This window comes from Eriocheir sinensis, chromosome 2 (genome assembly GCF_024679095.1).
Source record: "Eriocheir sinensis breed Jianghai 21 chromosome 2, ASM2467909v1, whole genome shotgun sequence".
Taxonomy (NCBI): Eukaryota; Metazoa; Arthropoda; class Malacostraca; order Decapoda; family Varunidae; genus Eriocheir; species Eriocheir sinensis.
The window spans coordinates 25,811,841-25,837,569 of NC_066510.1; the positions used below are offsets into that span (position 1 = coordinate 25,811,841).

General features: G+C 43.6%; 1 protein-coding gene across 1 annotated transcript in view; it reads left to right on the plus strand.

Moving 5' to 3' along the window:
• The first annotated feature begins 298 nt into the window (after positions 1-298).
• The window catches only part of LOC127001809 (uncharacterized), a 34,091-nt gene continuing 8,660 nt past the window's right edge, over positions 299-25,729 (plus strand). The window contains exon 1 of the mRNA XM_050867017.1: positions 299-1,045. Within this exon, the coding sequence (XP_050722974.1) occupies positions 548-1,045 (498 nt within the window). The 5' untranslated portion in view covers positions 299-547. The remainder of the gene's footprint in view (positions 1,046-25,729) is intronic.

Genomic DNA, 25,729 nt, shown 5'->3' on the forward strand with positions numbered 1-25,729 from the left:
TATACGCCTTGCTGAGTACACGCGGCCGTCACAACACACGGCTGCTGCTCCCTGTCAAAACATTCACCCTGCGCCAGGGAGTCAGAGCTGCCAGACGCAGGTCGGCATATCTTATATGATATTTTTTTTTCATACGCCGCATACGCAGTGATATGCAATTCTTCCCCTAGATATTAAAATTTTGAAGATATTTAAGTATCTCTCACAATTGATATATATATTTTGCACAGTGTCAATGCAAAAGTTGTACGAGTTCCGCGTCCTCAGCAGCAGCCGCCAGCAGGTGATATAGCCTGGGTTTGGTCCGTGCCATTCACACTTACACTTTCGCCGCAGCTGCCGCGTGGGAGGGACGGCAGCATAATAACACTATACTGAACATTCAGTGGCATATCAATAGTGGCAGTCTGTTTCTTGTTAACATTACATAAGCAAAGACCAGTTGTCATAGCTTGCTCGCCATGTGTGTGGTAAGGCAGTGAACAAGGCAGTGCGTCGGCGGGCGGCGTGTGTGCGACTCCTGTAGGTGTCGGTGCCCTCCGTGACCATGACAGTGGTGGCCCCCGCGCCGCGCCCCAACTCCCTCCTGCCGCGGGCTCCGGCACCCTGGCGCCCGGCAGCTGCCGCAGCGCTGGGCCTGCCCGCAGCCGTTCAAAGCCTCCTGCAGCAGCTGGGAGGGACATTCCACACCTACCACCCCTTCCGCCGCGCCAGGAACGAGGGCGGCGAGGTGGACAACAACATTCCTCGCAGCCCCGCGCCCCTGCTGCTGCTCACCCGCAACACGCTGGTAGCGTCCTTCGGCCTGCGCAAGCTGCGGCGGTTGCTACTGTGGGCGGGAGCACCGCGGGCGGTGTCCCGTCTGGTGTCAACGGTGGCAGCCAGTGAATGCGAGTCCCTGGGGGCGGCGCCCCTCACTGACGTGTTCGCCCAGCCCTTCTTCCATCGAGCCGTAACGTGGCGCGTCACCTGCTGCCTGGATCGTCAGCCCTACCTCACCACCTACGCTGCCACCTCTGCCATCCACGGCTACTGCGTCCCTTGGGTGAGTGGCCTCACTGCTTGTAATTACTTGTTGGCGCGCCTCACCGTGCCTTCACGTGACCCGAAGCTGACACAAACAACCAGTCGTGTTCTTAGTTCCGGTAATTTTCACCGTTTGTGTGCACATCCGGCAGCAGGAAGTGGGCACTGTGGACACTGCTCCAGGGGTGATGGGCCGGGGTGGGCTGTGTCCTCTAACAGGTGTCGCTACCTGCTGATGATGACAACAACAAAACACACCTCCCCCTCACCGCCTCTCTCTCTCTCTCTCTCTCTCTCTCTCTCTCTCTCACACACACACACACACACAACCACACACACACACACACACACAACCACACACACACACACACACACACACACACACACACACACACACACATTTATCAGTCAATCAACCAGCAGGTGGATGACCCACGGCAAGGTGAACAAGTGAACTGCAGCTTGGCTCCTGAGGGCTAGGCAACAGTCATGCACAGCGGCGGTGTTGGAGAGGGGTTTTGGGGACGTGTCTTGGTTATGGCCGGTGCAGGCTGTCGGAAGGGGCGGGAGGATCTGGAAAGAGAAGGAAAATCTAAGGAAGGATGGTACGTGTGGTGTAGATATTAGGTAGCAAGTCTCGATGACCTTCCCCGGGGCGCCCCAGGATCTTGCTTGTCCAGTCAGAAGGTTGCATTGTTAAAGGAAGGCGGATCTGACTGGCTAAGGTGACTGTAATCGTTTGAAGAGTACACGCTAAAATAAAAATAAAAACATTGACATCCCAAGGAGTGAGGGACAGAAACGATGATTAGTGTTTTCTAGCGATTAATTCAGTGAGCTAAGAAGACGCGAATATATCTGTTGAATACACGGCACTGTGACGATCGAGTTTAAGGAAAGGTGAAGGATAAATATGAGTACGAATGAACCTTAGCACTAAGTATTAGACGAGATTATTTGGGAATAGGCAAGCATTATGTAACGACGACAGGGAAGGGCGGAGAAAATGAGTCTTGATGATGTTTGATGATGGCAAGAGTGTATCTGTGGTGCTGCTCCATCCCAGCACGTGTGTGTGTGTGTGTGTGTATGTGTGTGTGATTGTATTATTGGCTGAGAGGACTCATTTTAGGGACTTGAGGTTCTGCTTGAAGATACAAGTAGTAGTAACTCAACCTGAGAGAGAGAGAGAGAGAGAGAGAGAGAGAGAGAGAGAGAGAGAGAGAGAGAGAGAGAGAGAGAGAGAGAGAGAGAGAGAGAGAGAGAGAGAGAGTATTTTCCTCACCTTCGATTCTTGAGATGTTTTATGATGCCCATGTGTGTGTGTGTGTGTGTGTGTGTGTGTGTGTGTGTGTGTATTCTCTCTGTCATGTGTCTTACAACCACGACTTGAAGGTGGGAGGAAGGTCATTCTAATCATGTCAGGCCAGGTGCAGAGGGCGTGACCAGTAGCAGGAGGCGGGGGTCAGAAGTAGGCTAGCCAGACCATCTGTAGGGGTCATGGGCGCTTATTTCATCTCTCTCTCTCTCTCTCTCTCTCTCTCTCTCTCTCTCTCTCTCTCTCTCTCCCCACACACACTCACACACTCACAAAACTAACGTCACCACACTCACCGCAACCTTCATGCCAGCACACACGCCCCCGCCCATCTCCTCACGACCACCAGCTGGCCTCGAGGACGTGAACGAGACCTTCGGGGCAGACGGGGCGTGGGAGGGAGAGTGATATCGGAGAACATGGGCCATTTGTTTGCTTTAGCCTCCCATGGTGATCTGACCGACAGCCTTCCTCTTCCTGCTTACATCACTGACTGTCTTCTGTATTCACTTCACGTATGTAGTTTGGGATAACGTTATTCTATTTCGAAGTTCTGACCGTCTTAAAAAACAACATTCTTCTATTCACATATTATAATCGACAGCTGTAGATAACCGTTTTCTTTTTCTGAGCGATTTGATGCTGGGTTACTCGATCGAAGTCCTGACCGTCTTAAAAAACAACATTCTTCTATTCACATATTATAATCGACAGCTGTAGATAACCGTTTTCTTTTTCTGAGCGATTTGATGCTGGGTTACTCGATCGAAGTCCTGACCGTCTTAAAAAACAGCATTCTTCTATTCACATATTATAATCGACAGCTGTAGATAACCGTTTTCTTTTTCTGAGCGATTTGATGCTGGGTTACTCGATCGAAGTCCTGACCGTCTTAAAAAACAACATTCTTCTATTCACATATTATAATCGACAGCTGTAGATAACCGTATTCTATTTCTGAGCGATTTGATGCTGGGTTACTCGATCGAAGTCCTGACCGTCTTAAAAAACAACATTCTTCTATTCACATATTATAATCGATAGCTGTAGTTAAGTGTATTCTATTTCTGAGCGATTTGATGCTGGGTTACTCTATCGAAGTTCTGACCGTCTTTAAAAACAGCATTCTTCTATTTACATATTATAATCGATAGCTGTAGATAACTGTATTCTATTTCTGAGTGATATGATTTCGATCGAAGCTTTGACACTCTTAAGAACTTTATTATTCCCTCCATATCAAAGTCTAATAACCCGCCACCTCAGTCTTTACCGGTATCTCGACTCGTCCACTTTCCCTCTCAGCGGTTTTTTTTTGTCCGTGGAAACGAAGACCAATGTTTACCTTTATATCATCTGAAGGATCCACCCACGTGTTCCTTATTCGAATTATTTACATGTTTTCTTCTACGTGTATTGTTTTTATTCCATTCAAGAAACATAAATAGAGGAAAATATTACACAAAAAAAAAATCGTTTAAATGTTGCCGTAGCGGAGGAGAGATAAAAGATAAAAGAAGGGTGTGAGTGGATATTTAAGATTTGTGAGTTGTGTAAGGGCCGTGGGAGGGGAGGAAAAATAGAGGAAGGAATTTCCAGTTTCAATATTTAACTTGGGAATATGAAAGACTCTCTGTGTAAAATCAAGAGAGAGAGAGAGAGAGAGAGAGAGAGAGAGAGAGAGAGAGAGAGAGAGAGAGAGGAAGTGTGTGATACGGTGTTTAGAGAAGAGCCTTTAATGTGCAGTGAAGGATGAGAGAGAGAGAGAGAGAGAGAGAGAGAGAGTAGGGAGCGGCACCCGTCCCGCCTGAGGGGCACCCACACGCATGACGTCACCCTTTCATCCACCTCGTCGCGTCCCTCATCCACCTGCTCCTCCCTCGACGACACACAACCGGAGGAGTGGGAGGGCGTGGCGGGTGTGTGGAGAGACTTGGCGTGGCAGATGAGTGGATAGACTTGGCGAGGCGTGGAAAGGCGTGTCAGTTGCGTGGGTAGACTTGGCGAGGCGTGTAAGGGCGTGGTAGGTGTGTGGAAAGGCGTGGGAGATGTGTGGTGGTACATGGCGTGGCAATAGGTTTGTAGGAAGCTGCGGCAGATGTCTGGAGTGGTGTGTGTGTGTGTGTGTGTGTGTGTGTGGTGTGTGGAGGGGTGTGGTGTGGCAACGTGCTGGGTGTGAGTGGGCAGTGTAGTGTGGTGTGGCGTAGTGTGGTGTGCAGTGCCATGATGTAGACAGGAAGGAAGGAAGAACAGGGTGAATAAAGGAAGGTGACGTGTAGAGTCTCCTGAGTAGTGATGTGAAGTAGTACAGAACCAGAAGGGAAACGCACAGTGAAAAGAAAGGGGAGAGTAAAGGGGAGACTATTGGCGAAAATAAGACGTGATTCAAGTCTATGTAAAATTTGGAAAAGAGTGTTTACGTGAAGGAATGCTACCCTGATGCTGGTGGGGCAGGGAGATGTAAATGTTGAGGAATGCTGTAGGAAAGACGGCAGGAACTAGGAAAAGGGGGAAAAAAAGAGATGATGAACCTAAAGTAAACTGAATTATTGAATTGAAAACTGCGGGCTTTTTATTTATTGTTGTTTCTTTTTTTTGTGCCCTTGTGCTGTCTCCTTTGCTGTAAAAAAAAAAAAAATCAGTGTTCATTTTCACAGAAGTTTCATGTGGAAAGCTGAATATATTAATCGTAAGAGGCAGCGGACAGAAAATAAATGAAATGAAAGATAGTATTTTAATTAACTTTATATTTCCACAGTAGTTCCATGACATTTCTGAGCCTGGGTGAACGAAGAAAAAGGGAAAGAAGGAACGAAAGAAAAAAAAAATCACCTTGGCTTAATGAATGGAAAGAGGTTGACCAGAATCGTGTTTTGTAGACGTCGCTCGGTTCCCCGCCAGTTCGTCCTTCCCTAAATTAACTGAATCATGTAATCAGTGTTCATTTTCACAAAAGTTTCATGTGGAAGGCTGAATATATTAAGCGTAAAAGGCAGCGGATAGAAAAGAAATGAAAGGAAGATAGAATTTGAATTATCTTTATATTCCCACGGTAGTTCCATGACATTTCTGAACCTGGGTGAAGGAAGAAAAGGGCAAGAAGAAACGAGATAAAGAAAAAAATATCACCGCTGCTTAATGGATGGAAGGAGGTAGACCAGAGTCGTGCTTTGTAGACGTCGCTCGGTCCCCCGCCAGGTCGTTCTTCCCTCCTGGTGTGTCGATAAGTGGCTACCTGAGGGACACCTGGGAAGATAAACTGTGGTGACCCGGACAGTTGTGGGTCTCGAGGGGAAAGGGTCGTGATCTTCTTCAGGTTAAAGGCCGGAGAGACGGAAATGTGGGCCGCGGCATAGCGCCCCTAAATTGGAGGCCTCACGCCCTCAAATGTCTGGGTGAGTCTACCTGTACGTTCTGGCAGCGACCAATTAAAAATGAAAAGTCGTATGTGGTCGTTGATAAGTACTCGCTGCTAGAGTTTGTGGCACGGTTTAATTTAAGGTTAGGATATATTCTTAACTATATTTACATGTATGCTTTTTATACTGCAATTTATCTTATTTATTTTTTTGTTGTTGAATTTGTAGAACTTTTGAAGGTGTGAGAGGAAGGATAGGCGACAAGGAAGGGCTGCATGGGCATTTGAGAGAGAGAGAGAGAGAGAGAGATGCAGTGTGCAGAGTAATGGTGGTTATTATGGACCGACACTATAACAGGAATTGTGACAAGTACAAAATGGTGTTGAGAAAGTCACAAGCAAAGTGTTATGATGCTTATTATATCTACATTACCACCCCTACTCTTCTTCTCCTTCTTCTTCTTCTTCTTCTTCTTCTTCTTCTTCTTCTTCTTCTTCTTCTTCTTCTTCTTCTTCTTCTTCTTCTTCTTCTTCTTCTTCTTCTTCTTCTTCTTCTTCTTCTTCTTCTTATTATTCTTCTTATTATTATTATTATTATTCGTAGTAGTAGTGGTGGTAGTAGTAGTAGTAGCAGTGGTAATAGTAGTAGCAGTAGTAGTAGTAGTAGTAGTAGTAGTAGTAGTAGTAGCGGTAGGAAAAAGTGGCAGCAGTATTGTTAGTCTTGGGGTTCGCGTGTGTGTGCTTTGGTCGCTTCCTCATCCTTGAAGTGATAGCGAGCGAGGGAAGGAAGGATCGGGGCACAGGGCCAGACGGAGGGCGAGAGCGTGTGTGTGTGTGTGTGTGTGTGTGTATTGAACTCGACCTTGCGGGGAGAGAGAGAGAGAGAGAGAGAGAGAGAGAGAGAGAGAGAGAGAGAGAGAGAGAGAGATTGCTTGAAACGAGAGACAGAGAGAGAGGTTTGAATTCACTACATCTACACTACTACTACTACTACTACTACTACTACTACTACTACTACTACTACTACTACTACTACTACTACTACTACCAACAACAACAACGATAACCACCCCTATCAGTACAAGCACAACAAACGGAACAGTACCAACAGGAGCAAGAATAACAGCAATAATAAACCCTAGGAGACAGAGAGATGCAAGACGTCACACCTCTTGACGCACACCCAGTTCCTGGACTTTTTTTTTGACGACGAGAAGAGAGAGAGAGAGGGAGAAAGAAAGGAGAGATAGAAAGAGGAAGGGAGGGAATGGAAAAAGAATGGAGGGAAAGAAACACGTAGAAGATAGTGAGAGAATGGGTCGGGAAGATGGAACGAAGAAGGGAAGGAAGAAATCGGGAGGAGAGATAGAAAGAGGAAGGGAGGGAATGGAAAAAAGAAGGGAGGGAAGAAATGAATAGAAGATAGAGAGAGGAAGGGAATGATGGAAAGAAGAAGGGAGGGAAGAAACGGGAAGGAGAGATAGAGAGAGGAAGGGAGGGCATGGAAAAAAAGAAGGGAGGGAAAGAAACGAGTAGAAGATAGTGAGAGAAAGGAATGGAATGATAGAAAGAAGAAGGAAGGGAAAGAAACGAGGAGATAGTGAGAGGAAGGGAGGGAATATGGCAAAAAAGAAAGGAGGAAAGAAATGAAAAGGAGACAGGGAGCGGAAGGAAAAGAATACTGCCCCCCAAAAAAGGAACGGGGAAAAGATAGCAAGGAAACGAAGATATACTAAAAAAGGAAGAAAGTGGAAAAGAAACACTAGCAATCGAGATAGTAAGAGGAAGGGGAGGGATACTAAAAATCCGAGATGGTGGGAGGAAGCGAAGGAATAATGCAAATAAAAAGAACAGAGGATGAAAAAGAGAGGAAAGGGTGGAGTGGAAATAAAGGGAAGAACAGGAGATGAAGGGAAATAATACAAAAAAAGGAAAAAGAAGGGAGACATTAGCAAAGGCGATAATTCAAGGGAGAAAAAGACAGACGAAAAAGAAGGGATGGAAGAAACGAAGAAGGGGAGATAGTAAATTAGCAAGAAATAATACTACAGAAAAAATGGAGGAAAGAAACGAGAAGAGACAGTAAGAGAATGGGAAGGCATAACAGAGAAAAAGAAGAAGGGAAGGAAAAAAAAAACGAATGAGGGAGAAAGTGAGAAAAAAGGAATAAAACGAAAAAAGAATTGTGGAAAGAAAAGGAGCAAGATAAAAAGCGAGAGGGAGGGAGAAGGAAAGATAAAGACTAATATAGATGTGGATAATTAGAGACAGGATAGAGATAATTGCAGACAAGGGGTGAAGAAATTAACGAACGAGAGAGAGAGAGAGAGAGAAACAACGGGTAGTCTTTTGTTTCTTGTTTACATAGTGTCTCCATTTCCGTGTGCTCTCTCTCTCTCTCTCTCTCTGTTCTTCATTCTCTCTCCGCTTTTTATTATTATTTCTTTCTTGTTTTTTATTCTTCTTTCCTTCCTTCCTTCCTTCCTTCCTTCCTTCCCTCCCTCCATCCTTCCTTCCTTCCTTCATTCATTCATTTCTTTTTTCATATTTTTTTTCCTTTTCCGTCACTGATTTCTCGTCGTCCACTCGTTAATTTATTCTCTTATTTTCTTCATTCATTATTATTTTCGTCATGCATTCTAACCTTCATTCCTTCCTCAACTCCGTACTTTTTTCTTCTCTCCAGTTCTTTTTCCTTCCTTCCTTCCTTCCGTCATTCTTTCTTCCTTTCCTTCTTTCGTTCCTGTCTATCTTCCTTAATGTCGCTTCTCCTTCCTTCCTTCCTTCGTTCCTTCCTTCGTTCCTCCCTTCGTTCCTTCCTTCCTTCCTTCATTCATTCATTCCGTCATTCTTTCTTCCTTTCCTTCTTTCGTTCCTGTCTACCTTCCTTAATGTCGCTTCTCCTTCCTTCCTTCCTTCCTTTCTTCGTTCCTTCCTTCCTTCCTCCCTTCCTTCCTTCCTTCCTTCCTTCGTTCCTCACTCCCATCCTTGCTTCCTTCCGTCCTTCCTTCCTTCCTTCCTTCCTTCCTTCCTTCCTTCCTTCCTTCCCTCCTTCCTTCCTCACTCCCACCCTTGCTTCCTTCCTTCCTTCCTCCCTTCCTCCCCTTCTTTCTTCCTGCCTTGTCACCTCTCTTCTTTCCATCCCTCCCTCCGTTTTCTTTTTTGCCCTCCCTCCATTTCCTCAGTTTATTTTCCCTTTCCATTCTCACTTTGCTTGGTGGCGAAAAAAATCTTACTAATATTATATCTGAAAATATTTACCTGAGAGAGAGAGAGAGAGAGAGAGAGAGAGAGAGAGAGAGAGAGAGAGAGAGAGAGAGAGAGTTATTTCATCTCTTTATCAGAAACAAACATCTGTCATTATTTCACATTATGTTTGGCAATGAACCAGTGACACACACACACACACACACACACACACACACACACACACACACACACACACAGACACACACACGAATTACTAACAATTTCACGTGATATTTATTGTAATTGCAGATGCTAAAATAACTCTCTCTCTCTCTCTCTCTCTCTCTCTCTCTCTCTCTCTCTCTCTCTCTCTCTCTCTTCCCTATTACGCATCCGCAGTTGATTTTCTGTGCGTGACATAATGTTATAAAATTAGTAAGAAATTATTAGCTTCATAGGTCGGGAGGAGGAGGAGGAGGAAGAAGAAGAGGAAGAGGAGGAGGGGGAGGAAGAAGAGGAAGAGGGGGAGGAGGATTACCTATTATGGGATCGGAAGAAATTTAAGGCTTGTTAGTAATAATCGTGGATAATTCTCTCTCTCTCTCTCTCTCTCTCTCTCTCTCTCTCTCTCTCTCTCTCTCTCTCTCTCTCTCTCTCTCATTACCAAGTGGAGAAGAGGTCAAGGCAGGGCACCGAGGCAAAAAGATGTGAAGACTCTCCCTCTCTCTTCTCTTCTCTTCTCTTCTCTTCTCCTCTCTTCTCTTCTCTTCTCCTCTCTTCTCTTCTCTTCTCTCTTGTCCTATCTTCTCTTCTCTCTTGTCCTCTCTTCTCTTCTCTCTCAATTATCTTTTCTCTTTTTTTACTTATCTCCTCTTTTTATTTTTCTCCTCTTCTATCTCCTTGTTCTTCCCCTTTTTTTCCCCTCCTTTAGTCTTCTCCTTCTTCTCATTTCTCTCCTACTTTCTCTTCTCGTTCCTTTCTCTTACTTCTTTTTCCCTCTTTTCCTCACTGTTCTCATTCATCTTAATTCCCTTTCCTTTTTTCCTCTTCTTTTTTCTCCTTCTTTCCCTCTTCTCTCCTCCTTCCCTCCTCACGTCTTTTCTCTCTCTCTTCTAATCATTCCTCGCTCCTATCCCCTTCCCTCCCTTCCCCTTCCTTTATTCCATCCCTCCTTCTTCCCTTCTTCGTCTCATCATCTTCCTTCAGGGGCCAAGGAAACCGAAGACAAGGACACAAAAAGAAGTCACGTCATTGTGTGTGTGTGTGTGTGTGTGTGTGTGTGTGTGTGTGTGTGTGTGTTGCGTTATAATGGTTTTGTTTGCAGGTGCTGGAACGTTGCGTCACATTCCCTTGTTTTCTACGTCTTGTTGTTCTCTCTCTTTTATATTTGCTCGTATGCTCCTCTTCTTCTTCTTTTCTGTTCTTGTTCGTCTGCGTTATTTTGCTTCCTGTTTTCTTCATGTTTTAGTCATCATCATCAGTCAAAGCAATCATCATTACTATTTTCTTCTCTATCTTCTTTTTTTTCTCACTTTTCCTCCATGGCTTTCCTTTTTTCCTTTTTTTTCTTCTTTAACTTTTCTTTTTTTTCATCCTCCTCCTCCTCATCATCATTATCTTCTCCTTCTTCTTCTTCATCATAATCATAATCATCATCATCATCACTACCCTCTACTTCTTCCCCGTCATCATCCATCAACCTTCCCTTCCTTCTCCGTCACCACTTTCCCCTGAGAACGAGACATTAGGACTTCCTGTTCCGTGGGGTGAGAGTTCAATGTGTAAAGGCTTTTTAGCATAGTATCCTTCCCTCCTCCTCCTCCTCTTCCTTCCCTTCCCTCGCCGTGACCTCTGAACCCGCCACGAGCCCAGCAGGATGGTTGTTTTGCTAAGGGTGGCGATGACGGTGGCGAAGGAAAGGTGGTGATGTGAGGTAAGGATGGAGGTGTAGGCAGGTAAGCAGGTTGGTAGGTAGGCAGGTAGGTATAGGTGTGTGTGTGTGTGTGTGTGTGTGTGTGTGTGAGAGAGAGAGAGGGTGTGAAGATTAGGAAAGGTGGTTGGGAAATGTGTGAAAGTGAAGTAGTAGAGGGTGGTGGTAGTAGTAGTCATAGTAGTAATAGTAGTAGTAGGAGTAGTAGTAGTAATAGTAGTAATAGTAGTAGTAGTAGTAGTAAAAATGGCAGTGGTATTTTTACGGCAGAACCACAACTACTACCTTCACCACCCACAACACTACACTCCTCCTCCTCCTCTTCCTCCTCCTCCTCCTCCTCCTCACTGTTAAAAGCGTGTCATTACTTCGAGAGAGAGAGAGAGAGAGAGAGAGAGAGAGAGAGAGAGAGAGAGAGTAGATAAAGCTAGTAGTTACAAGTGGGGGAAGGACTCAGGAGGGTCACCAACTAGCATACAGCTTTCACTTCGGACACCTCGCAATGACCAACCCCTCCCCGCCCCCCTCTCTCACCCTCTCTGTGTTTTTTTTTTTTTTTTTTTTTTACAGTAAAGGAAACAGTTCAAGGGCAAAAAAAAAAAGGATACAATAATGAAAAAAAAAAAAGCCCGCTACTCACTGCTCCTACAATAGTTTACAATACAATTTCAGTAGTCCTGCAATAGTTTTTTTTTCCTTTCCGTCTTTCCTGGGAACACTTTTTTTTTATGGTGATTTTTTTTCTTGCATACTACGAGATTGTTCTTTGGTGCATGTCTTTTTTCATCGCCACAATCATAAGTTTTCTTGATGGTTGTCTTTTTATTTTATTTTATTTTTTTGCTTCAGGCGGTACTGTTTTCCTCCTTCCATTTCCTGTTTTTCTTACATTCTTGTGGGTGTGGAAGAGGTGACCCACGTTTTCTGCATTGCCTGAAAGCAGATTTCTCTCTTTTTTCCTACTTTTTTTTGTCTTATATTTTACATAGTTTCTTGTTTTTTTTGTGTGTGCGGTCCAATGTTCAGGTATGCAATTTCTTTTTATTCTATTTAAGTTTTATGACCTACCCTACATTCATATCATTCTTCATCATCATTCATTCATTCTTTCTTTTTTTTCATTCTTTCTTTCTCTTCTTGCGTCTTTGTTTGTTTGTTTGTTTGTTTGTTTTTCATCTAAGTTTTACCACCTACCCTACATTCATTATTCATCATCATTCATTCTTTCTATCTTTCTTTCTTTCTTCATTCTTCCTCTCCTTGCGTCTTTGTTAGTTTGTTGGTTTTCTTGTCTCACTAATATAAGAGAAAGCTACTTGTTAGTGTCGAGGTCTCCTGACTGAGCAAACATGTAACAAGTGAACGCCAGTGGAAATTTAATGAAGAATATGAAGGACTTGTAGAATGGAAAGTGGAAAAGCACGTAGGAGGAAGAGGAGGAGGAGGAGGAGGAGGCCTTGGGAGGGAGAGGAAGACCATGGGAGGCTTTGTAAGAATTAGAGATGATGGGAGACGGAGGGGAAAGGAGGGGAGGGGAAGGTTGCACGTGGAGTAAGGTGGTGTCAGTGAGGGGGCTTGTAGGACCCTTATATGGGGGAGCGTGGGAGAAAGGAGCAAGACTATGGGTGGTGTGGGAGAGTGGAAAAGGCTGTGGGAAACTTGTAAGGGTTATGGGAGAGGAAGATTGTGGTATGTGGGAGCGTTATTTGTATCTTGTGAATTAGTTGTGGATGTTGTTAATTCATGTCTGTTTGTGTGTGTGTGTATGTGTTTGTGTGTGCTTGTCCATTTGTTTCATTGTTTGTTTGTTTGTTTGTTTGTTCCTTCCTTCCTTCCTTTTTTTTGTTGGTTTGGTTCTTTTTCTTTCTTTTTTCTTTCTTTCTTTTAGTCTTTGTTTGTTTGTTTCTTTCTTCCTTCCTTCCTTCTTTCCCTTCTTCCTTCCTTCTTTCCTTCCTTCCTTCCTTTGTTAGTTTATATCTTTTTTTCTTTTTTCTTTCTTTTTCTTTCGTTTTTACTTTCTCCCTTCGTTCCTCTGTCTTTCAACCTATACAAAGACAAGAATAACACACACACACACACACACACACACACACACATGCACACACCGACACTGGATACGAGAGTTGCTAAGTACGTGAAGACAAGACTTGGAGGAACCAGTCCGCTTAGTGATGTCACAGCCGTCGGGTACCTTCAGGACACTCACCTCCACAGACAGACAGACAGACATTGAGCCGTGTTACAAGGTTTGCAGTTGTAGGAAAAGTAATGATAGTGATGAAAGTGACAAAAGAGAAAGGTAATGAAACCCACACATGACATAAAACTAAGACAGAAGCCGACAGACACGCATAGACGCATTAGGTAACAAAGAGATACAGAAAGGCAAACAGACTCGCGGAAACAGACACGGACAGGCAAATTGACAAACAGACGAAGAACCTGTTGCACATACACAAACATTCAGCAATAAATAAGAATAATGAAACCAATCAATATAACAGGTTAGTATAAAGATTTAAAACGCCGAGTGATGAACAATGACTAATGGACAAACAAACACTAAGCTTGCAACCAGGTAAAGAAAAAAATAAAGAACATATATATTTGTAAGGAAAGAAAGATGACAAACACAAAGAGACAGACAGCCATGCAGACAGACGAAGAGACGTGCAGACAGTCAGGCAGACAAATAGAGAGAGAATGCTACGAGAATGGAAGAAATTACGTTTGTAGTTGAGTTTCATGGGAAAATTGCAAAATATGAAAAGGAGGGAAGGAGGGAGAGGGGGGGGAGAAGAGAGGAGGTAGAAGTAGTACAGAGAGAGAGAGAGAGAGAGAGAGAGAGAGAGAGAGAGAGAGAGAGAGAGAGAGAGAGAGAGAGAGAGAGAGAGAGAGACGTGTGACTGTATGAAGGAATATAAAAGCTTGTGTGGTTAGTGATTAGGTTAGGTAAGCTTGCTGTGTGTGTGTGTGTGTGTGTGTGTGTGTGTGTGTGTGTCAGGGATGGAGTGAACACAAGAGTTGTGTATTCGAATACGAATAGGAATACTTTAAATTCCAACGAATACGTATACAAATTCGAATACACTGAAATGGTTTTAATTCGAATACATATACGAATACGTCTTGAACGTATTCATGAATACATTCATGAATACTTTTCATTGAAAATACTTTCTTGACGTGACTGAGTAAAGCAGTGTTCTAATGTTATGCAACAGTAAAAATGTGCTCATGAACCTGTATTATACACGGCGATTACACGTCCGTCCAGGAGAGTAGATAATAATGTCTCATTCGTAGGGAAGCAGATATGATTTTTCGGAGTAAAGATGTTTGCTAACTGGCTGTGGTTTAGTTAGATCAGATTAAGTTTAGGGTATCTCCAAACACATGACAGCATCGAAGCATACCGTCATGACGGAGCTGGGTATGGTACTGTTATAAAGTTATGCAACAGATGTATGAGCTCATGAACATGTGCTGTACACAACGATTACACGTCCGCCCAGGAGGCTGGAGTTTTAAAGAAAAACGGATGTTATTTCTGATAATAAATTTTGAAGTAATCGTCAGAGTAGTCGCAGAATACGAATACTTTTCCTCTGCATTCGAATACGTAAGAGAATACTTTGATTTCCATAAATATTTATTCGAATACGAAGAAGTAAAGACACAAATACGGTATTCGAATACGAATACAACACCCTTGATGAGAGAGAGAGAGAGAGAGAGAGAGAGAGAGAGAGAGAGCGGAAGTGAAATGCATGACTACTACTAAACCAACGTCACCGTACAGATGTGGAGAGAGAGAGGATGAGGTGTTGTGTGTTTTCATGTCACTGCGGTCACTTCCCAGTCACGTCATTACACACACACACACACACACACACCGCCTGCAGCACCCGGACACTTTCCTCGCATACCACTGCTGTTGTTGCGTGTTTTTCCCTACTATCTTTTTTTCTTCCTCTCTCTCTCTCTCTCTCTCTCTCTCTCTCTCTCTCTGCTTGTTCTCTTTATCTTTCTCTTCCCATTAGAATTCCTTGTCTCCCCTTTTCTCCAGCCATGCTTTTCTCAACTGTGTGTGTATGTGTGTATGTGTGTGTATGTGTGTATGTGTGTGTGTGTGTGTGTGTGTGTGTGTATGTGTGTGTGTGTGTGTGTGTGTGTGTGTGTGTGTGTGGTCCAGTGTTGGGTAAGAAGAGGTTTTATGACGACTTAAAAATTAAACAAACAATTTAAAGTGATATTTATTGTACTGTTTATAGTTACCAAATGTCCTCTCTCTCTCTCTCTCTCTCTCTCTCTCTCTCTCTCTCTCTCTCTAATTTTTGCGAAGATTACGCCTAAAATCTTTCTCAATGTGGCAGTTAGTGTTAAATATGGAACTTTGTTATTATTATTATTATTATTATTATTATTATTATTATTATTATTATTATTATCCAAAGAATGAGAGGATGGGAGGAAGAGAGGAAAGAATAGAGAGGAAGGGAGGGCAAAGTGGAACAGAGGACAATGACAGCGGCTCTCTCTCTCTCTCTCTCTCTCTCTCTCTCTCTCTCTCTCTCTCTCTCTCTCTCATTTGATCTCTGCAGGAGGGTGGCCAAGAGAAAGTGAGTAATACAAGGAGAGAGAGAGAGAGAGAGAGAGAGAGAGAGAGAGAGAGAGAGAGAGAGAGAGAGAGAGAGAGTACATTCAACATCCTCTCTCATCATCTGCAACGATCTTAATCATACTTTCGCTCCACGTTCTCTCTCTCTCTCTCTCTCTCTCTCTCTCTCTCTCTCTCTCTCTCTCTCTCTCTCTCAACTAGTGACGTCGGGGACAAACATATGGGAAGAAGAGAACAAGAAAAAAAATAATAAGGAAACATGAGAGGTGAAATGAAGACGAAAAGAGAGAGAGAGAGAGAGAGAGAGAGAGAGAGAGAGAGAGAGAGAGAGAACGTTTGGGGGTGTGGGCGGATGGTAGGCGGAGGCTCCATACGATACGCCCGGTGTGGCTGGTCTCCTCTTCTCGTCCCGTCGTCCTCCCGCCCTCGTCTTATATTACCTTCCCGCCCCGCCGCTGCCTTATCTCAGGCGCGGGGAGGAGGAGGGGGAGGGGGAGGAGGAGGGGGAGGAGGGTATATGCAATGTTGGTGGTTGGGGGGAGGTTGTGGAGGTTTAGTGGTGGTGGAGGTTGTGGAGTTAGAGGTGGTGGTGGTTGGGGGGAGATTGTGGAGGTTGTGGAGTTAGAGGTGGTGGTGGTTGGGGGAGGTTGTGGAGTTTGTGGAGGTTGTAGAGGTGGTGGAGGTTGTGTAGTTAGAGGTGGTGGTGGTAGGCCAGGTAGGGGAAAGGTTATTGAGTAGGAGTGGTGGTGGCAGGGCGCGGGGGTGGGTGGGGGAGGTTGAGGTAATGATGGTGGTGGTGATTGTGATTGACAGCCATAACAAATTACATCCAGATTTTAAATAGTCAAGTCTGGGTAGGTCGCATAACAAAAATGAGTACCATGTCAGCTGTTAGTTTGGATAGTTTTAATGGATGTAGGATATTTCTTTCAGCATGGTCTATGGTGTTGAATATTTTGTGGATGAAATAGAAGAGGACTGGAGTCAGGTATTCATATATTTTTATGTGTTGTCGTAATTGACCCCCCTTTCGGCCACCTCTTCGGATTATTTACAGGAGCAGCAAGTAGCGGGCTTTTATTTATTTATTATTGTTTCCTTTTTTTGTGCCCTTATGCTGTCGCCTTTGCTGTAAAAAAAAATCGTGTATATTTTACCGATTAGCTAGACATTAAATTACTAGTACAACAAACTTCAGAATGTCCAAATCCATATACACGAAAAGAATCCTCCACTTCGGTAAATAAAAACAAACAAATATACACATACAAATACTGAATAAGAATCGGTGATGGTCTAGTTAGGTTGTGTTAACTTAAAAGGGAATATCCTGAAACACATCAAATCAATACCGAAAGACATTTCTGAAAAGGAGAGGTTCTTGGAGTTGGAGGGAAGAGCAGAGAGTCACCTCATTAGTACGCTCGTTGCTGATGATGACAAGGCCTTACAAGGATAGATGTGACTCGCGTGTTGCTGCTGTTGTTATGGCGGGTGCTGGGCTCAGTAAATCCGGGTGTCCTATTTTGGTCCGAGGCCTGAAATAGCTACATGAGACAAAAGCGGAGAGTGATAAGGCGATGAGTAATGATTAGGCGCAGGAAGTGAGAAACGAAGCTAAGATAAAGATGTGTGATAAGGCGTAGGAAGTGAGAAACGAAGAGTAGATTAAGATGAGTAAAAGGATACCGCGTTGGAAGTGACATAAGTGTTTACGAAGGATTTTGATAAGTGGGAGAGAGTACAGATAAGCAGAGAACGGGGTTAGAAAATAAGTTAACATAATTATGATGAAAATGAAAGGGAGGATCAGGAAAACAGAGCGAAGAGAAGAACCGTGAGGAGAGTAGATTAAAATGAAGAAAGGAAGATAAGATGACGGAGGAGAATAGAGATTAAAGATGAAGAGAAAGTAGGAGCAAGCCGAGAAGAAACTAGAAAGGAGTGAAAGATAAAAAAAAAAGATATGGAGGAGGGAGACTGCAGAGGAGGAGAATAAACAGGAATAACGAGCAAACACAGACAAAAAAAGAGAAAGGAGAGAATAGCGATTATGAAGAGAGAAAGCATTGGGAAAGAAGAGAAGAAACTAGCAAGGAGTGAAAGATACAAAGATAAGAAGAAGGAATGCAGAGAAAGAAAAGAGAAAAGAGAGTAAGAAGCAAATATAGAAAAAAAGAGAAAGGAGAGAATAGAGATTAAGAAGAGAGAAAGCACGGAGTAAGAAGGGAAGAAACTAGCAAGGAGTGAAAGATAAACAGATAAGGAGAAGAAATGCAGAAGAGAGAGAGAGAGAGAGAGAGAGAGAGAGAGAGAGAGAGAGAGAGAGAGAGAGAGAGAGAGAGAGAATAGGCTAGACGCTAGAATACAAAACACTTATGGAGATGCTCGCAACGACTGGACTGGAATAGATGATTAGAGGAGACGGGAAGTCGTATATAAGTAACGTTGATGTTGATAGTATTATTATTGTAGTTGTTGTTAGTGGTGGTCATGGTGGTAGCTGTGATAGTGGTTTTGATGGTAACCCTTCTCTCCATATATTTGTTTTGTGATAGATTGTTTATGACGAAGGAACCGAAGAAAATATATTCGTGGTTAAAGGAAACAATAAAACCAGGAAAATAATATAACTGGAAGAGAACGTCCCTGCGCCATGTTAGTAAGATGAATCATAACGTAAGCAACACTAACGTTAAAGGGAAGGAATGAAATATGAACCAACAGGGAAAAACAAAAAAGTGGTTTGTTATCATATAAGGATGAGAGCGGAGACGAAAAACAAGTAGGGAAAAAAAGAACAAGGAAAAAAATGGAAACTTCATAAGGATACAAACGTCTTTGGAGAGAGAGAGAGAGAGAGAGAGAGAGAGAGAGAGAGAGAGAGAGAGAGAGAGAGAGAGAGAGAAAATCCGCTTGACATCCTCTCGCCAGCTGGTTTCTTGAAAGACCCTCTGATGCCAGGTGGTGTGTGTGTGTGTGTGTGTGTGTGTGTGTGTGTGTGTGTTCCAGCCAAACTTGTCCTCGCCACCAGCCAGACCACTATTGACTCAGCATCATCCACTCTCGTTCCCTCCCTCCTTCTCTCCTTTTTTTCCTCCTCTTTTTTTTTTTTCCTCTCTCTCCCTTTTACTATCCCTTCCTCCTTCCCTTCGTTTCCCTTTAATCCCCCATTTTCTATCCTTCTCGCTTGTTTCTCTTCTCCTCCTCCTCTTTTTTTTCCTCCTTCCTTCTCCTCTTCGTTTTATTTTCTCTCTTCTTCTTCCTCTCCTTTCCTCTTATCCTTCGTCTCTTTCATTCCCCATTTTCTACCCTTCTCGCTTGTTTCTCTTCTTCTGTTCCTCCTCTTCTTTTTTTAATCCTTCCTTCTCCTCTTTGTTTTATTTTCTCTCTTTCTTCCTCTTACTCTCCTTTCCTCCTATCCTTCGTCTCTCTATCGTGTCCAATTTTCTCTCCTCTTCACTTGTTTCTGGTCTTTTCCTACTCCTCTTCCTTTCTTCCTCCTCCTCTATCTCTCCTCTTCCTCTTCTTCCTCTTCCTCTTCTGCAACTACCACAGCCATTTCCTCCATTCCAGTCATCCATCAGTAATCCATCATCCTCTATTTTTTTTCCGAGTCTGTATTTACATTTTTTCCCTCTTGTTTTCTTACCTTCTTTCTACTAATTACATCTTTTCCTTTTTCCTTCTCCTCTTCCTCCTTTCCTCCTTCCTTTCTTCGCCTCTGTATTCCCTTTTCTGTGTCCTTCATTCCTTTCCCTTCTTCCTTCCTTCCCATTTTCTTACCTTGCTTCTTTACTTCTTTTTTGCCTTTCTTTCTACACTACATTTTACCCTCCTTCCTTCCTTGTTTCCTTGCTTCCTTCCTTCCTTCCCCTTTTCCTACCTTGCTTCTTTACTTATTTTCTGCCTTTCTTTCTTCCCTCTATTTCCTTCCTTCCTTTCTTCCTTCCTTCTTTCCTTTTATGCCTTCTTCCTTCCTTTCTTTCTTTTCGTCATATCCTCTTCTCCTTTCATGTTTTCCTCTTTAATTCTTTCTTTCCTCTCCATATATCCCTCTTCCTCCTCCTCCTCCTCCTCCTCCCCCCTTTCATCATCACCACCCCTATAATTACCACCACCACCACCACCACCATCATCACAACACGCAAGAAAATAACAATAAGCCAACGAATACCACAACACAAGAAAGCGCAACACTGCCACGCATCGCTCCATGCAACACAAACAACACAAACAGGAAACACACAGCCAGGTGCAACACAATGACAGGCCCCTCACGTACACATGTAGCCAATCGAGACTACACACACACACACACACACACACACACACACACACACACACACACACACACACACACACAATCACACAAAGATACGCGCAACACTTGTCATACTGAAAGAAACAAACACCTTGAACGCCTTCCAACATATCGTGCGTCTCTCTCTCTCTCTCTCTCTCTCTCTCTGAACGTGGCAACAAACTTTCAATGTGCAAATAACTTCCCTCTTTACTTCCTACCCACGTGTTCCTCCTCCTCCTCCTCCTCCTCCTCCTCCTCCTCTTCCTCTTCCTCCTCCTCCTCCAGGAATAGATTCTCTCTGCCTCAGTTCGAAAGACTCAAACATTTACGTCTTAAAAGAACGAAGACTGACTCTCTCTCTCTCTCTCTCTCTCTCTCTCTCTCTCTCTCTCTCTCACACACACACACAGCAAGCTTACCTAACCTAATCACTAACCACACAAGCTTTTATACTCCTTCATACAATCACACTCTCTCTCTCTCTCTCTCTCTCTCTCTCTCTCTCTCTCTCTCTCTCTCCACCCCGGGGGCATAAGCGGAGAAAGCTGGGTTAAGGAGCAAAATAATATGTATCATAATGCTGAATTGCTGTTTTCTTTCCGTTGTTGTTGTGGTCGGTACTGTTTTTTTTCTTTATTTTTTCACTGTAAAGAACGTGAGTATGAAAAAGATAATACCTAGACGTGTTTGTTATTATATGTGCTTGTTCATGATGACGCAACGCAGCCTTTCTCCTTATAACTTTCTAAGGATCAAATTTATACGAGGAATTTATTTGGTACAGTTTCGTATACGCTAAATTGGAGACCGTTCCCTTAGCTGCTTTCCCGGACTCGTAGGCGATTTTTTTTTCAATTTTAGTATTTCTGAACATAGGATCTTTTTCTCAGACGCTTTCGGCTCCCTCAACAAATATTTTCTAAGGTTAGAACGGGTTATCATGAGTGTTTTCCACATTTATGGTAAAAAAGTCTTGTCACACTATTACTAGGCTCATAAAACTGCCCATGGAAATGCATATAACCTCTATGAAAGCCTCCGTGTAAGTCCCGAAATGGTTGGGAATATGGGCCTTAATAGCAAAATGTTCGTGAAACTTCAACTTTCTCAGCCTTGTAAACTGAAGCGGAGAGCGTCTTCTTAGCTCTCTCAAACTCATAGTAAGGCCTTTTCTTTTTTGTATTCATGAACGCGTGAGTGAAGACGATCTTAAAACTTTCTTTTCGTGTCTTTTTCATCGTGTTTTTGAGCCGTCACCGGGATATCTGTCTGTCAGTCAGGCTCAAGTCATACCAAAACACTGACACCTGACACGCATGACGCCGTTCCTTTCCTGTCACTGAGCTGAGCGGCTTGCATGCACACGACAGGCCGGGATTGTGAGCTATACATTCATTTGTCACGTTTATTGATTAGCATTCTAGGGAGCATCTTTTATCGCCATGTATTCACCACTATTATCATTTATTATTTATTTATATTATTATCAACCTTTCCTCTCCCTCATCTCGTCCCATCTCGTGCGGATAAAATAATCGACGAAGCAGTTCAGAATTGTAGACAAGCGCTGTTTAACTTCCCCACTTGACAAATGGTGCATCTCCCTGCCTTTCCCCTCCGTGTTTACCAAGGCGTGGTGTGTGTGTGTGTGTGTGTGTGTGTGTGTGTGTGTGTGTGTGTGTGTGTTGGGGGGCAGGAGGGGGAGGGCTCGCTGAGTTGTTGATGTAGCGAGAAACAATGTTGGCAATAAAGAGAATCGTGAGGTTTGACACATGAACAAAGTCTAGTTAGATTTTAAAGTGTCCTTATTAATGTGTATGGAAAGTTATCCTCTTTATATGTCAATTTCGCAGTACAAGAAGTCATTATTAATCGTCTGTTCTTCACCAAAACGTCGGCCTATCAAAAATATTCAAATTATTATCTTAAAATCATTGTCGTTATTTGTATGTAATGGATAAATTTAGTTTGTTTCCCATGAAGAATACCTCGATCAAAGCGTCAAAATTACATACTCGTGTCTTTGTTGAAATTATCCTCATTATTCGTGTGTTTGGGAAAGAACGTCCTTCATCAATTTCTTGTTCCTTGACCAAAGCGTCGGTCCGTCAGCGTCAAAGCAAATGCATGATGCCGGCTAACAGGTAGGTTACTAATGCTACTCCTTATTTTATGCTTTCCTCGCCATGCGCTCTCGCCCAACCCCTAATTTTTCTAATCCGAATGTTTAAAGCCTCGCTCCCATCCTCTCAATACCTTGCGGTCTTCTGCATGACACCAGAACCTTATCGCCAGTGTCCCGTTCTCTGCCAACATTCTCCTTCCTGTCCAACACTCGCCCCTTCCGCCCAGCCAGGGGGACTCGTCATTAGAGGGTGGAGGGCAGCCGGTGAGTGCATTGTTCAGGGGTTGGGAGAGTCAAGTGGGGCCGGGAGTTTTTTTGAGGGCTTATAAAAATGTTTACATAAAAAGCAAATGGTGTATGGATGTTGTTAGCAAAATAATGATAATAATAATCTTTACTCTCATCTCATCTATAACCTTTTTAATAGGGCAGCGATTAGCGGACTTTTTCTCGTTTATTTTATTGCCCTTGAGCTGCTTCCTTTAATGTAAAAAAAAAAAGTCATCATCAGGTGTTACTAGTTCATTGCAGGATGGACAAAGGTCTTTCCCAGCATTCTCCAACTCTTTTCGATATCAGTGAGTTCAAAATCTACTCCGGCAAATGTTCAAATCTAATGTCATGTCGCCATTTTTGAGGAGAGAGCCCGAAAGCACCATCACCTTATAGAATTGTTCTCAGAGTCCTCTGCGCCCTTTGCCCCTCCTCGTCCAACGCCCCTCGCCCGCCCCAGAATCTGCTGTCTTTGTCGGGGCGCGAGGGGCACGTGCTGTGGCCGCGATTATAATTAAGTTCCCTGTCCGCGGAAAGGGGGTGAGGGAGGGCGTGGTCTGGAAACTGCGTCTTATTGAACTATACGTGTGTGTGTGTGTGTGTGTGTGTGTGTGTGTGTGTTACTGTCCACTCGTGTAAATAAACTGTTTAAGGTACGAAGGCTTAAAGGATTATTTACCACATTACGATCGACTCCTCATTTATTTGTTTATCTGACCATACCTATCTTTACCTGTGTGTGTGTGTGTGTGTGTGTGTGTGTGTGTGTGTGTGTGTGTGTGTGTGTGTGTGTGTGTTTGCCATCTCCTTGTCTCTCGAGTGTTTATGTGTACATGTGCGTCTTTGTCTCGTGTACGTGTTTATTTTGGTCGGAAAACAAGGGTAAACACGTACATGTAAACGCTCTTTGTGAGGTGCGGGGCGGCAGGTGTGTGTGTGTGTGTGTGTGTGTGTGTGTGTGTGTGTGTGTGTGTGTAAGATGAAAAGACATTGCTATCGTTTTTTCACCTCTCCCCCCTCGCCGCCCCATCAAGCAAGCTCCCTTATCTTCAGTTTCCACCCTCCTTTTTTTCCCTCCCATTTTCCCTTCCTCTTTTTATTCCTACTGTTTATTTTTTTTCCCATCCTTCCTTGTCCTCTCCCACCCCTCTCCTCCTTTCTCTTCTCTCTACCGTATCTTCCCTCGTTTTTCTTCCCTTTGTTTCTCTTTACGTCCCTCTTCTCCCTCTCCCTCCCTCCCTTCCTTCCTCTTCCCTTTCTCCCTCTTTCCTTCACCTCCCTCTTCGACCTCTCCTCTCCTTTCATTCCTCTTCCCTTCCTCCCTTACTCCTTCCATCCCTTTTTCCTTCCTTCACATCACTCCCTTTCCTTCCTTCCTTTTCCTTATGTCATCTCTCTCTCTCTCTCTCTCTCTCTCTCTCTCTCTTATATAGACTTTTTTAGCCTTATTTGTGACCGCAGAGAGAGAGAGAGAGAGAGAGAGAGAGAGGGAGAGAGAGAGAGAGAGAGAGAGAGGTTAAATTTAGCGTCACAGGTGTGGGTATCGTTCGCTCTCTCCGTAGCCAAGAGATGAGTTCAGGGTTCTCTTTGCCCTAGTTCCCTTCTCCCTATTTACCTTCCCTTCCCCTCCCTTCTCCCTCCCTTCCCTCCCTTGCCCTTGTTGCCACCCTTCATTTCTTATCTCCTCTTCCTCTTGTTTTGCCTCCCTCCTCTCTCCTTCCCCTCTCTACCCATATCTCCCCTTCTCTCCCCTCTCCCCTTGCATTGTTTTCCCCTCTCTACCCTCTGCTCTTCCCCTCTTCTCCCTTTTGTCTTCTCTCACTTCCTTCCCTCCTTCTTTTCTTTTCTTCTTTTTCTTCGTTTTTTTTAAATTCTCGAGTCTCCCATTAAAGTTTTTTCTCCGTTTTTTTCTTTGTTTTTTATTCCTATTTTTTTTTGTATATTTTTGTTTGAGAGAGAGAGAGAGAGAGAGAGAGAGAGAGAGAGAGAGAGAGAGAGAGAGAGAGAGAGAGATGCCAACCCCCCCTCCCCCCTCCACCCTCACCAGTACCAGGAAATGTTCTTAGTGTAGGGCCAAATGAGAGGGTCTTTCCTCTTTGTCCCTCTCCCCCTGCCACCCTCTCTCTCTCTCTCTCTCTCTCTCTCTCTCTCTCTCTCTCTCTTATCTTTTTTGTCCTTTGGCAGCGCTTCAACGTCACTATTAACGTCATGACAGCCAAGTTCATTGTCGTTTACGGTGTGTGTGTGTGTGTGTGTGTGTGTGTGTGTGTGTAGGGAAAGACTTGACCACCGCCGGCACGTGTTAATAAAGAGAAATCAAACCACAATATTTATTTTTTCTTTTTCTTCGTTTTTTTCATCAGAGAGAGAGAGAGAGAGAGAGAGAGAGAGAGTCATAATAGCCAGTGTTTGCGTAGAGACGGCTTAGTTTGTGTTTAAAAGCGTGAAGTGAAAGAAAGTGGTCAGTGTGTTTATCAGGCAGCCGTGCGTTTGTTTTCTTTTTAGGGGAAACTCCGTAAAAAAGTGGCAACATCCATCGTCGGCCCTTCAGATCTCTTATGCACTTTTTTTCTTTGGGTTGTTTGTTTTGGTCCTTGAGTTGCTTCCTTTACTGTAAAAAAAAAATCCTCTCTGGGTGTTTGTTATTTCTCTCTCGTCTAATCGTTGTAAGGCTCTGGGGATATATTTTTTTTTGAGATTATGTAAATATTTTAATGTGTTAATCTTGTGGAATGTTTGTTGTTTCTGTGCTTCCTTTCTTGCTTAATCTTTCTGTTCCTTTTCTGGCTCCTGCTCCACCTGCTCCTCCTCCTCTTCCTCTTCCTCTTCCACCTCCACCTCCTCTTCCATCATTGCTTCTTCATCCTCGTCATTATCATCATCATCATCATCATCATCTTTTTCCTCCCAAGCCCCGCCGCGCAGCTGACAGGCCGTGACCAAGGACGATAATTTACCCTCTATGAAAACAACCAAAAAATGACGTGTGCATCGCGTTCCCAGAGCGTCATTACATTTTACCTGGTTAGTCATCACCTCTCTCTCTCTCTCTCTCTCTCTCTCTCTCTCTCTCTCTCTCTCGTGCGATAAGTTAGTATTTTTAGGACTGAAAATATACACTTCGATAAGACCCAGCTTCAGACGAGGTCACACGGGGGAGAGAGAGAGAGAGAGAGAGAGAGAGAGAGAGAGAGAGAGAGAGAGATTAAAATTAAAACTCCTCTCTCATACTAAGAAATTGTCGTTCTATAAGATATGACGTAGAAAAAGAACAAAGGAATAGAAGGAAAATTATAGAACATCGAGACAAAGTGAAGAATTTCCGCCCCATTAAGACACAAAGGAGAAGGAAAGAAGACGATGAAGATAAACAGAGTAAATAAAGAAAAGAACACGTCAACAAATAAATGAATAATGGAAGAAAAGGAAAGGAAAGAAGGAAATAGGAGGAAAACAGTGAATGAAAAGACTAAATAAAAAAATAAAAAAATGAATAGAAAAAAGGAAGAATGGAAAAAAGGGAAGGAGAGAAGGAAATGGGAGGAAAACAGAGAATGAAAAGACGGCAAAGATAAAAATGAAA